Source organism: Epinephelus moara, chromosome 7 (assembly GCF_006386435.1).
Source record: "Epinephelus moara isolate mb chromosome 7, YSFRI_EMoa_1.0, whole genome shotgun sequence".
NCBI lineage: Eukaryota > Metazoa > Chordata > Actinopteri > Perciformes > Serranidae > Epinephelus > Epinephelus moara.
Genome location: NC_065512.1, coordinates 16024163 through 16038127, shown reverse-complemented (window position 1 = coordinate 16038127; position 13965 = coordinate 16024163). Strand labels below are relative to the sequence as shown.

The 13965-nt window shown below is 43.5% G+C and overlaps 1 protein-coding gene across 4 annotated transcripts in view; it reads right to left on the bottom strand.

Moving 5' to 3' along the window:
• The window catches only part of il1rapl1a (interleukin 1 receptor accessory protein-like 1a), a 278552-nt gene that overhangs the window by 85291 nt on the left and 179296 nt on the right, over positions 1 to 13965 (bottom strand). For all 4 annotated transcript variants that reach the window (XM_050048581.1, XM_050048580.1, XM_050048583.1 and 1 more), the window contains exon 6: positions 4864 to 4938. In XM_050048581.1, the coding sequence (XP_049904538.1) occupies positions 4864 to 4938 (75 nt within the window). The remainder of the gene's footprint in view (positions 1 to 4863; positions 4939 to 13965) is intronic.

Here is a 13965-nt window from a genome sequence, read left to right as displayed (position 1 = left end):
TCCATTGATTGGAGGGATTCCAATGAAATGTGAAAAGAAAGTTGCTGCTTAGTGTCTTGGCCGGCAGACAAATGTTTCCTAATTGAGAGGGAAGAAGATGGAGGTAATTTGGGAGGAGAGGATCAGAGTGGGACAGCCACACTGTCAGTTTACTCCTCTGAGCTCCTCAAAAACATATTGCCAACACACCAGGGAAATCAGGAATGTCAGCTTCTTTGAGTGTCTGCTGCAGACGTCTGAGCGTGCATGGCGTGTGCCTCTACATAGTGCATGCTGAAGTAAAATAAATATAAGAGTCATCTCCCTCCTGCCTCCCATCCCGTGCTGTTGGGTCCTGCTCTCTGAAATAATTGATTCTAATTCCTTTCCACTAGAGTGCACCCATCTGCTGGCTTTGGGGGACAGTAAAATCCTCTATCAGTTACAATTATCCCACAGTTACCGACGACTGCGCCGCGAGCGTGTGTGACCCACCCACCCCGGGTGGTGCAGGGGCATGTGCGAGTATCTGTGCGCGTACGTGACGAAGAGGGAGAGCGAGCGAGACGGAGAGATGCTGGAAGTGGAGTGCTGCGTAAGCGTGAGTTGAATCCCTCCACCCCTCTCCTTTGGGACCGCGAATCCATGACGAATCATCCTGAGGGAATAAACACCAAGTCAGTGAGTCTGTGAGCGAGCGTGTGTGTTTTAAACTCAGAGCTTTGTGTAATATGTCACATACTGTAAGCGTTTGTGCGTCTGCGTGGCTCCCTCTCACGAACCCCAACACATAAGACACAAACCCCACAATATGAATCATCCTCCTATTCTGGAGAGGTGGACTGCACCAACTCACCACTGGGGGACAGCACTAAATCTGGCAATGGAGAAACTGGACGGCTACTGACAAAAAAAGAAAACATCCTACACAACCTTGATTTCGTCTCCTTTGAAAACTAAAAATGTCAAGTTGTCCGAAAGTAATATTTGTGATGGAAAACAGGGCTGCTTTCAGGATTCGCACAGTCGCACATCCCTGAGGACTCCTGAGGCCCTGAAGCCTTGTAGATGTGCGATGATAGCAGCCCACACACACACACACACAGACACACACTGCTACCTCCTGAGTGACAGAATCTGCAGCTGTGGGATTTAGGCTCCTCAGCTGAAAGGGGACACAGTGGCAGAGATATGCGAGGAGACCTTTGGAGAGCAGGGGAAGGGACACTCTGACAAGACCCCCCGCTCCTGCCACTGTTTCCATTCCTCCCAACATGCCCAATCCTCCTGCTTTTATGACCACTCTCGCTTCGATTTCTTTTTGTGCTCTCCTCTCTGCATCATCCTCTTTGATGTACATCCCCGCTGCGTGTCCTCTGTTTATGTAACATATGTGTTTTATTTATGTCTGCGTGTGTGTGTTGTGTAGCGCTGGCTGCGATGGCGGCTGTCTGAGACCTGCACTGGTTGCAGCAGCGGAGGAGATAAAGTGGGGCTGTGTTTCCCGGCAGTGTTGCAGATTTATCTCTCTGCTTACGGCTCTGATTTTACTGCCCATCCACAAGCCTCCACTGGATCCCATCTCTCCCTCTCTCTCCCTCTCTCCGTCTCTCTATCTCCCACTTGCCATAAGGGACCAGGCTCTCTCTGTGCACGCTCTGGCTACCATAAATCTGCCACGTTGCTCCATAAAGCTGCTTAGGGCATGACTCAACAAATATTAAGGAAGAGGAGAATAAATAAATAAAGCAAAATAGAAACTCTCGTCTGGAGGGAGAGACAACTTTTCTGCACACAAAATGGAGCCCAGCTGTAAAATATTTACCTCGGTGTCTCTGTGCTTTAGACACTCTTCTGGGAGTGTGGAGGCTCACTGCACAACATCACACTTTTCTTTCTCTCATTCTCTGCCTTGCACATGACTCGGTTTTTGCCATGGTAGTGCCAAGCCCTCGTGTACCATACAGCTCCACTGGTTTTTACACAACAAGACCAGTTCACTTGTCATGGGGAACATTAATTAACCAAGTTTGTAATGTAGTCTATGGCTTGTCTATGTTAAAACTGAAAAAACAGCCCTTGTGATGTCACCTGAGTCATCATGGTTTAGAGACTGACTGCGTTTAAAACTGGGGGACATGGAGTTTAGTCTGCATTCACCAGGCGTGGAGGGTTAACAAAGAGACTCTATTGAATTGCATTATATGAATTTAATCTAATAATATTTAATAAAAATCTCTTCACTGATTAGTTGGGTCTCTGTTATGATGCATGGCACAAGCTGTGGCAACGTCTCCCAAGGTGGGGGCAGTAAGCCAGCAAATGCCACGCCTTTTGTAGCTCATGATGAATCAAAAATGACACCGTCTGTTTTGTCTCTGGAGCAAGTTTCTCTTGTGAATAAAGACAGCATTCACTTTAGACTGTCTCTCACTAATGGCAGGAAATATTCCAAAACCTCCATAAGGGCCTGTGTCCACATAACGTTTTTTTGTCAGAACGGCTGTGTTTTTTTCAATTGCTCCCAATGAGGAAAGAGTTATGCAGACGTCCAGCGCTCCAACTTTTTTGCACGGCTGCTCTCAGCACTTCTAGTAGAACATCTCTGCACTTCAAATAAAGGCTCTGTGTCGTCACTGCCACTCCTTTAGCTACTGTCTATCCCGAGTTGTATGATGTTTCAGTCAAAAACTATCCCAAGACAGAAAAGCCCATTTGTGGGAGCAGACTGGCCGGATGCTGAATATTACTGATGAGTGTTGTGCTTTTATCACCGTACGTGTTGCAAGCCTATTGTTAGCTGTGAAGTCACCCCTCTTTTAAAACAGAATTATGTTAGCTACCTAGCTAATGTTATCGTCAAGATAGATTCGTCATAAGAAACAAAACCCATGCGCAGTGCTGGGATGAAACCCTTCCCAGCTCCCTGTTCCTTCTTTTCTGCCAAAGTCAAATGCCATGTGGCGTGGCGCCCTTGCATTACGCTAAACTCCAGTGTCTCTCCGCCCTAATTTAAGCTCATTCGTGTTCGCTAAATCATCCGTCTCTGGAAGATTTGTGTCTGTTTTCAGAGACAAATGCACAATTAAGGATCAATTTAAAAACAAACGTAATGGAGGGAAACAGAGTGCTACAGTTATGAGACCTAAAACCCAGATATCAGTTAGCATTTTAGCACTTCCACTTCCTTTGACTTAAAGTCAGTGGGTTTTTTGAATGGGTTTTTGGTTAGGTGATATGATACGATATGGTACGATATGGTACGATATGGTACTATACGATACGATACTTCATGGTCCCCATGGTTAAATTTGTCTTGGACTCAGGAGCTGCACAAGTGTTGCTGCCTTACAGTCATTACAATAGTCCAGAATAAATGAAAAGCATACATCATAAAACAAAAACATAAAAACACATACTACACATAACAATATTGCACATAACACCAGCACACAACAGAGCACCATAAGCTAAACGCAAGAGACTTATGCATTATTCAAAATCTTAATTGAGGTTGGCACAAATGAAGTTTTAAAACGGACTTCAGCCTGAAATAAGGTCTGTGGTTTACACAAGCTTAAGAGAGTTTTTTTTTTTTTACGATATAAAATACGTCAATCAGTGAATTTTAATCCCCAATGTCCATTTACTTAATGTCATTTTTTAATAGTAGTGACCTTGACTGTATTTACTCTTGATGTAGCATACATTTGCTTTTATAATTGTTCAATAGAACACTGTACAAGAAGACAAGGAATATGCTTTGTTTTGTTTTATAAAAATGATGGAAATACTAACATTTAGCTTTTCCATTATTCCATTATTAATCAATTAAAATAGACAATTAACTGGTTAATTCATTATGAATGTATTCATTAGATGTAAAGTGCAGCACTGAATCACTGTGCAGTATTAAGTGCACCAGCTCTTTAACACACACTCCACAACACACCACAACACTTACTCACACAGCATGCACAAGAAAGAACTGACAGAGAGGCTTTAAATAATTGTGAGAAAGTTTCAAAGGACGAGACAAAGCTTTCCTTAAAGTCTCGGTGATATCAAGACAAACGACACAAACAGCTGAAGGGTGCATTGTGCAACCTGTTCATGCATGGGTGTGGGTGTGCTGACATATGAGGCTGAGCTTGTCAGTTTATCAACAGCAGCAATTTTTCACTCTTGATCAGCCAAGCGTGGAGGCATTTTAAATGAACTACCTGGATTCCAACAGCATCAGATACGAGACAAAAGGTAACCTCTCGGTAAATCATTGCACTTTCTTTGTCTCGGTCGCCGCCCCTCCTCTTTTTCTGTCACACACTTATCCAATCCTTCTCTCGCTTCCCAGACCTCTCAGTCTTGTCCGATCGGCTTCACCGTGACAGACACACGAGCCATTCATGGAGCGGCAAGCGCCATGTGGACAGCGGACTGTGCCCAGAAATCAAGCAATATGCTGCTACGGGGAAAAAAAACAAACACAACCACATGCATACATTCACTCACGCACGCGTGAACACACGGTAGGCCCATCGTGACCCCACGTCAAACAAGACAAACAACGGCGACTGAAAGCAGCCGTCTTTCCATGTGGCGAGCCAGCGTATGGAACCCTGGCACCATATGGGCTCTTCATTGTTGACAAAACAGCCGTAGGGACATTAGCAGCCACCATTTGCATATATGGAAAACACTTTTACAATTGTGTTTTTTTTTTCCTTTTGCCGTTTCTCCAGCAAATAAAAGTGCCATCATCAATCTGTGTTCGGTGCCTGGAGGCGTGTTGGAAAGGATTTGTAAAGTCATCCATTTCCTGTCATTTGGAAATGACACAGATAGTACTGACTGCAGCTGGAGGAAATCCCATGATGCTCTTACCTAGCTGCAGCTCCATGTTGCTAATCTTGTTTTCGGAGGGAAACAGGATCTTTGGCGGCTTGTCGGTCAAAGGAGCTGAAAAGAAGGAAAAGACAATTTAAATATAGTATGACACAAGACAAACCAACAATGCAGGCAGACCGACTTTGAAGAAGAATAGTGAGGGTTTCTGATTGAACTATTTTTAGCTAATTCCCAATGTAGCTCTTGCACTTGGTTCACAATATTTTTCTTTGCATCCCACTCCTCCTTACAGAGATTTGTTAGCATTTGAACACAGAGCGCACACAGAAGTTATCTCCTACCTCCTCTTCAAAATAAATAAGTGCTCATCCCCTTTCTGTCTGTCCTCATTCCTCCTGCTCTCCCAACTTGTTCCGAGTGTCTTCGCAGACACATCGCTCTCTAGTGTCTCTACACCTTGGGTTCCATTCATCTGACCTACTTCTAATCATAAATTAATCACTGCTTTGCCAAGAACATGCCACCATTTAATCTACATGAGTGTTAGGTATTTGAAGAGCCATCATGGAGTGTGTGTGTGTGTGTGTGTGTGTGTGTGTGTCTGAGTGAGCGGGAGCAGCTGATGCTCTAATGATGCTAATCATCCATACGGCGGATGTCAGACCTGCTGCTGAAGTCCTTCCTCTGGGGAACGCCAGAACATGCAGCAGTTTTATTGTTGTTAAAAGCGTTTGTGTGTTCTGTGCTCTTTGGGGTTGAGGGGTTAAAGGAACAGGAAGAGGGTTTTGTATGTACATGACTTAAAAAGTAACACAAAGGGAGAGAAATGGAGGGTCTGTGTCGACATGCTGGATGTCTTGATCACGAGGTGCTTTATCTCCCTCTCAGGGAAACATAAACAACCTTTGCAACTGTATTTTTTAATGCTTTTTCTTCCAGATATGTCTTGCCCTACGCTTACACAGGCACATATATCCAACGCTGGTCACTGAGCTGCTGCACTGGAGGTGCTGTACGCTTTGACTCATTGCTCATAAGCGCTTCAATATGTGCTCTGAGGTCTCTCACATTTCGGACATAGCTTTACAAGCAGACTTTTTTTGCTGTAGTTATAGTATAGCCTTTATTTGACAGGACAGTAGTAGCCTGAAGGGTGAAAGAGAGAGGGGATGACATGCAGCAAAGGGCGGAAGGTCAGAATCGAACCCATAGCTGTTGCGTCAAGGACATGGCCTTTGTATATGGGGCAGAAGGTGAGCTACTTGGCATCCCCACAATAAGAATTTTGACCGATAAACAGTCAGTTAAACAGTTGAAATGTATGTTGACTATAATATTATGGTGCTGGAGAGAGAGACGGTGAGACAGCCAAGTCTGCTGCTGCCCAGCCTGGAGACGTACACCGCTGCTAGGGCAATGCCATGATTCTGGCTGCCGATTCTGGGAAAAGAGCACACCTCGACAAGCAATGACCCAGAGGCAGAGGTAGACACCTATATGAGAGCAGTCAGTTCAGTGTCTGGGGTGTGCCCATTGGTCCGACAGCCCATTTTTCCGACAACCCATTGGTCCGACATCCCATTGTCCCGACCATATTAAACCCGTTGTTCCGAAATCATCATGATGCCCTGTGGTTAAGGTCTGGTTAGGTTTAGGCACAAAAACCACTTGGTTAGGGTCAGGAAAAGATCATGGTGTGGGTTAAAATGAAAAAGAAAGTGACAAACACATAAGCTGTGAGCCTGCTTCGCCTCAAGCCTTTCCCAGCTGACCCAGAGCCGGTCGCGGCGCACCATCAAGGCAGAAATACGCCCGTCGGGAGCCGTTCAGCACCGCGGAGAGCTCCCCACACAACCCGGACCCCAGAGTTAATAACAGGAGGTTATGGTGTTTCATTCTCTCCTCTCTATGACACTTGTATCTCGACCAGTAGCCTACTTTTGTTGCGTTTGCTGATCCTCTATGGTACACAAATACAGTATAGCCTAGTGTAATCACATATCGGAACAATGGGACGTCGGACTAATGGGATGTCGGACCAATGGGCTGTCGGCCCAATGACATGGACCCCAGTGTCCAATGGGCTGTCGGCCCAATGACATGGACCCCAGTGTCTGCCCAGTTAGCACGAGCTAACACAGCAGGGGCGGCAAACATCCAACACCAAGTCATTAAATGGTCCCAACAAAGTCACACCGAAACAGCTTGACTCTGTCGTTCAACCCATTACGATTGTAACGTTGACTGTGTGATGCTAAGAGTTATCCCCGTCATGGTGTATGTGTGTGTCGGGCAGGTGGACTCTAAACGTCCCCCAGCATGAAGCTCACACTCCCATTCCTAGAGTAAGGGCAGAGCAAGGAGGCACTGAGCAAAGCAAGACATCAAGTGTAGCTCTACAATGAAATAAGATTTCACCCATTTTAATAGTAGAAAACAAAAGTCATGTTCATGATCCATGGGGTCGGCCTTGGTCTCGAGGTTCGGTCACAAAATTCTTTTCAAATAAGCATCCCTGGTATCAAAGAATTGTCAGGACGATCCAACATAGAGCTTAAGATAAACTTATTTCATTTGTATGATGTATTCCTTTTTGCTTTATTGCGATGCTGCTTAAAGTCCCAACTGAGATCTGGATCCAGACCAAACTGCAAATTCATCCGGACTAGATCACCTTTTGCATCATGTAAAGATACATTTGCCAGTGTAACTGACTGCTCCCAAATTTTGAGTGCTGACTGTTGCCAGCTTCTGTGAACCAATTCAACCTGGACCAACCACAAAAAGCAAAATGCCGTTACCATGGCAGTGACAGGAGTCGTGACGGTAAGTTAGTGACATGAAAACATGATTACTAATGCTACCTGGCAAGAGTTCACAAAGAAACCAAAATTCAAAACAGAGACACCCATCGAGTCTCCTGCAGTCCAGCACTAAACCCATGTGCTCTAACAGCAGCTGCTTGGCCAATGAACATTTGGATCAGTGCCTCTAATCTGAAAGTGACACCTTTTGTGCCAGGGTGCAAGGCTCTCGTTACAGCCAGACCTTGCTCTTTTATACAGCTTTGTCAAAACACCATTATGTCGTGCTGAATGTGTGTAGTTTTAGTTCATGAACAAAAATAAATTAAGTTTTCGTTGTGTAATGAACCATTTTCTGACTTGTATTCATGTTATTGAGTTGTGCCGACACTGTCCAAGGCCTCTGACCTTGTACCTTTTTGTCTTGCTGGTAATATAATAATATAATAAAAATATATAATAATAACATCTCACAGGCTTGATTGAACAGGTTGAGGAACTCTCTTGTTCCTCAGTCTGTCACCCTACTGTCTTAAATCAGAGTATGGCTTTAACAGCCTCAGTGTACGATGGTCACTAAATGTAATAGGAACGATTAATTTGTTGGACTGCCTCCACCTTTCCGAATGTCTAATGTGATTTGTTGCTTTTGTACTACACTTTTGTTGTTTGGTTATGTGTTGTTTTGTATTTTTGTATTCATGTGAAGCAGTCCTGGGGCGCAATGCCATCGATGTAGAGGCCAGTCAGTACACTTAATGCATATGTCCAAACCTCTCCACCTTCTGGGTAAGTATTTTTAAAGCCTTTAGCAAGATGTTTGAAAGCTAAGTCTGCACACTTTTTGGTCTAACTTTGAAGGAATCCCGTGCTACCTTACCAAATAAAGCCCATGCTGTTTTAGCATTTACCTCTCTCTCCTTCTAAATTGGAAGCAACGTGCCGCCCCTATCGTTTTCTTATTGGGTCAGAGATGTTATGTATTTCTTAGAGTTAGAAAAAAATCAAACACACACTCAAAGGGTCCTCTCAAACCTTTATTAAGATATGGACTTTTCTAATTTGCTCCACGAACCTCTCGATAAAGAATGCGGTGGCACCTATAAATGTTGCATGACAGCAGAGAGCAACCCCTTTCCCTCTCTTTCTGCATTTGTTTGAGGAATTAATACAATTATTTGGTGAAGCTCTGGTAGCTTCCCTCCTTTATCTGAATGTATCTTGTAACCTTTAATCCGATGGATGGGTGGGCAGGGTGGTAGGGACGGAATCTGAAAGCTGTCTCTATATATGATGAACAGTGTTTCTTTATAGTCAGGAAAGGAATGTTTTGTATCTTTGTTGTGGGATAAAGACATTGAAACTCAATAAAACACATTTACAAAAACAAAAAGTAAAATCACAATGCAAACGTGGAAGATAAACCCCTGCTTCATGGCAAGTATCAGCACAGCAGGATCACCAGTCAGACCGGCCTATGCTTGTACACTCATACTTCAACAGTTATATAATTACAGTGCTATTTGTGCTCACCTTTATGTAAAAGGGGAAAAAAGTCAAGTCATGCACTCATTCTTTCTCTTCTGTTTTTAACACTTTGTTCGAGTTTGGTGCATGCGGTGATACACTCAAACCTACGACGCTATTTTTTGTTGCTGTGGCATTACATCATGAGGGAAAATTGGGGCATGTTAAGCTCATTATAACCCACATTTCTCTGCTGGCAAGCATGACATGTTTGATATAATTGCAGACCTTCAAATGTCTTCTTCTGTATTAAAATGAGTGCAGAAATCCACCATTTTAATTATACTACAGTGTTTATAAGAATATAGATGGAGGTTACCGCAATACGCAGGCTGACAGATACACCTCTGTGTGCAGTGACCTGAATGTATATATTTATGGTAATAACTAATGCATTACATGTTACAGTAGGGTTTGACCCTTGACCATCACACATAGAGACACACAGACAAAACAAGCACACATACTGCAAGCAATCATATGCACTAAGAAGGCAAACACTAATTCCTAAACCAGCTATGAAGAAAAAAAAACCCTTTATTGAATAAAACAGAGGCTACTCCCAACAGCGGACCTCTCAGGCACGTCTAATTATGTAGCCGTGAATTTGCAAAGGCGGCTTATTCAGGCCAGTTTGTAGCCTGGCGCTTTCATTAAGATGTTTCCTTAGAGTGTCCTCACAAGCCCTCTTCTTTAGCCTTAATATGAGAGTACTCTAACAAGCGGTTTGAAAGCCCTGCTCTGTTTTGGTGTCTGTATTTGGGAGGAGGAACAAGCCATGCAATGCCACTGAGCTGACTCACTCAGCACAGTGATGTGCATTAAAGTGCGTGATCTTGTCTGAAGTAAAGTGCATGGTCGTGTAAAGTGCTTGGTTTAAGGCGGCAGGTAACATATTCAAAATTTCCTCGAGCTGTCAGAAGGAAGTGTTCATGTGAGGAGATGTGGACCAAAGTGTTCATTAAAATGGACCCCTTATTCTTTTCCATATTTTTGTCATATATATAATGTTACAATGCCGGATGTTCTTATCAGACCAGTCTGAATACTCTGTTTTACAACATTTTTTTTCCACTTTGAAGACAAGATGATGTCCACATTTGACAGACTTCCTTATACACTCATCTGCTCCAGGCGCATCACTGCAAGCCTTTACATTACAGAGACTACACTGCTACATGTAGTTATATGCTAACGTCAGAAAACCATGTAACCTGTGTTGCTGATGTTGGTAATTTCTCCCCAATTTCTAATCATAGTCCTGCTGGAACATGTCTGGTTGTGTTCAGAAGCTTTTAGTAATGTTTGTTAATGGGAGAAACTGCTACTTTACACATTCATTCCCTGGCTGCAAGTACATTGCTACATGTAGCTACAGGCTAATGTCACAGAAAGCTGTAATCTTTGTTGATGTTATACTCCATTATAGTCATTCCTCTGTCTGTAGTAATGGTGCCAGTGCTGTGCATGAACGTGCTCACATTTTTGTTGAATGGCTAACCAAACACATCAGTGTGCAACTTAAGCACTTGAACATGAGCGTCGTCTACTGTCGTGGCAGTGAACAACGCTCATTTTACGGCACCTGTCGTGCCGACACAACACCGGGAAGACGACCCAGCTACCAGTACTGCTGAAGCCAGTTCATATGGATATTTGAAGGATTTTTATGAACAAATCCATATGTTACAGATTCTATGGAAAATTCACATATTTACATGCATATTGTGCCTGCCGGGTCTAAAAATACAAGTCCGAACATCAGCAGCAAAGGCAACAAAATTCTAGGTCATTTTGGGGCTGTGAACTTAGCTCAAAAATTAAAATTCAGTCAGGACCACTTTATTTCCATTTGCAGTATTATATTTGGTGGTATGGCTCTGTTCTGGGGCCTCTTTGCCTTTCCTAGGCCTACACAGAAAGCCTAATGTGGAGAGAGCACACCTATCTGCCCTTCCACGTGCAAACAAGGAAAGCCTGAGACAGAGAGAGCAAACCTCCCTGCCCTTCCATGCGCCTACATTGAAAGCCTAAGGCAGGGAGAGCAGAAGCAAAGAACCCCAAGAACAGAACAGAGTAGCATCAATGACAAACAAAAAATGACACTGATAAGTCAGACACAGGATGGTAAGGAGGAGCTGGAGTGGAGGCAGGCCAGAGCAGTTTAAATACGGTGCCCTGAATGGAGTGTTTCAAACAGTGGTTGAATACAGATGTTCCAGCACAGACAGTATGAGGAAAGAAAAGTGTTTTTTGAACATTAAATCATGTAAACATGCTCTAGTAGAAACCCAAAATACAAGTGTAAACCTGAAAATGGGCACAATAGGTCCCCTTTAAGACATTATTATGTGTTGATGTGAATAGTTTTTGCTCAAACGTAGTACCCGCTGGTACAGTATGTAAATCCTGACACAGTGACGTCTATGAGAGGGGCGGTCACGGGCTTTTAGGCACAACTGTTTGCACTGTTAATAGGTAATCACACAGCACAAATTACACTGGATACTGATACAATTTTAATTACATATCAAACTGCTATACATAATTACACAATGGGTGATCCTATAGCCAATTATGCACTGGGCAAACAAATGAGGACAAGCTGTGTATGGGAGACGAGAGGGGAAGCAGATGTGGTAAGGAAAACACTGATAGGAGGCAGACACATCAGCAGAAGAAAAGTAGAGCTGGTGAAATGAAGAGAATAAAACTGGAAAATTTATAAAGCTAAAGTGAACCAGTCAAGATACACGCTCCCCCTCATTTTGGCATGCTACACTTGCTTCTGAAAATCTCATTATCTTAATTACAACTCCTTTATGGGAAATACATCAATTATCACGGTTCAGGAGGGGGACACCATTTAAAATACGGAGGATTGGGAGCACCTCCTAACAAAGGAAAGAGTCTCCAATTGCCATTAGCAGGCAAAGTCTGGAATTAAGTGTACTGTAGACATAAACAGGTAATTAAACATGCAAATATATCTGGTGAGCTGTTAACTTAATAGAAGGTAGTGAGAGTGTCATGAGAAAGGTAATGGATGTCTGATTTTTATAAAAGACCTTTTGTGATTGTACTCAATATATTCAAGGTAAGATCAGGGTTTTTTTCCACGCCTGTAGGTCTATCAGCTACTTCAAAATACACAGGAGTTACAGTAAATCTGAATGAAAGTGAACTCTTAACCGAGAGATTATTTGACTAGATTCTGGTCAGCTTTGTGTTGTGATTACATTATGCTGTATTCATGTGGTGATTGTGAGTACCACTTGCAGGTAGGGCTCTTAATATTTCACCTCCTGTGTTCTTGAAAAATGATAAATGGAGCTCACTTTTATTGCTTCTCCAGCTCAGTCACAGGAAGAAAATGTTGGCATTGTACATTTCCACAAACCACGGATACATTTGTATGTTTCATATGTAAACATAGGCAACATATCAATGTTTCTAAAGTGATGCTGTTCTTATTACATGTATGTGAGCTGACTGTGATTGGGAGGAGGAGGGGATGGTGGATGGTGGACGGCATGACACCTAGGCGAGGCGCCTGCCAAGCTGCAGACCACTGTTCAAGACCAACAAACAATAAAACCGGTTGTTTTTCAGGAAGTCATCGCTGCAGCTTCCAGCATGTTTTTAAGGCACCAATCATGGGCGTTTCTTCCTGGTCTCACTCCGAAGTCGTCGAAATCTGGCGCTTGGGCAGTGACTTGCAGTGTCAGACACTGACAGAAAAAGATGTTCTTTAACGTTGGCATGATATGCAGCCTGTTGCTATTATAGTTTAACGGCGCTCTGCGGCATCAAGGGGTAACCAACGGGACAAGAACAAAAGGTAAGGCGGTGAAAGTCTGAGTAGGGTGGGCGAGAGGGGTCGAGACTCACCCAGGGGAGCAGTGATCACATCAAGCAAGATTATAAAGTCAAACCCTGTTCTTTTTCCTACATCCAACCACCTATTTTTGTTGCCTAACTCCAACCACGTGCGTTTGTCAATTTGCATTGCTGTACTGACGTAGTGCTTTAATTTGAAAGAGACTGTATGTAAACAGTACAGGTCCTGTGAAGTAGGGCATTAACAGAAAAGTTGATTTGTCGACGTCAGTGGCACAAGTCGACACCCCCCGGGAGGAGTCGACAAGTCGTGTGTTTTTTCCCTCTCTCTCTCTGTGTGCTTGTGTACGGAATGCAATCGCATTCATACTCGGGCGTACTATAAGCGGAGCAGACTCCGTGAGGAATGTCCGCAGTCATTCGGGCCTTCATAGTCGAGTGCACTTCCGCGTTGTAGTTTCCTGTAAAAATGTCCGTGAAAAATCCCCGCGATGTGAAAAATACATGCCAAGCAGTCACTGGTGCGCAGAGCGGTTGTAAAATCTGATCTTTGCGAGCATAGGGCTTGCGGACGTCCGCTTTGAGTATGTTCGGGCCATGACAGACATACATCACATGTGTGGAGATACTTCACTTTCCTCCGCCGTGTCAATGTGATAACGTCATCAAATGACTTGTCGACTCGACTTCGACTTTATTGACAGATAAGTCGACCTGAAAAAAATCAAAGTCGTTAATGCCCTACTGTGAAGACAGAAGTTTTTTTTTTAAATAGGACAATGCATGTAACAGGCAGAACCTGATGCTGCATCCTAGTCTGGGGCAGTTAGTGGCTGTTTTGGTAAGGAAACGGAACCAGGGCGAGTGAGACAGGATCCGGAATTCGATGGATGTGCCTTTCCGTAAAAATAAAAGCACCAAGCTAATAAAAATGCGGTGAAACTTTTAATTTAAAGAATATAATTTA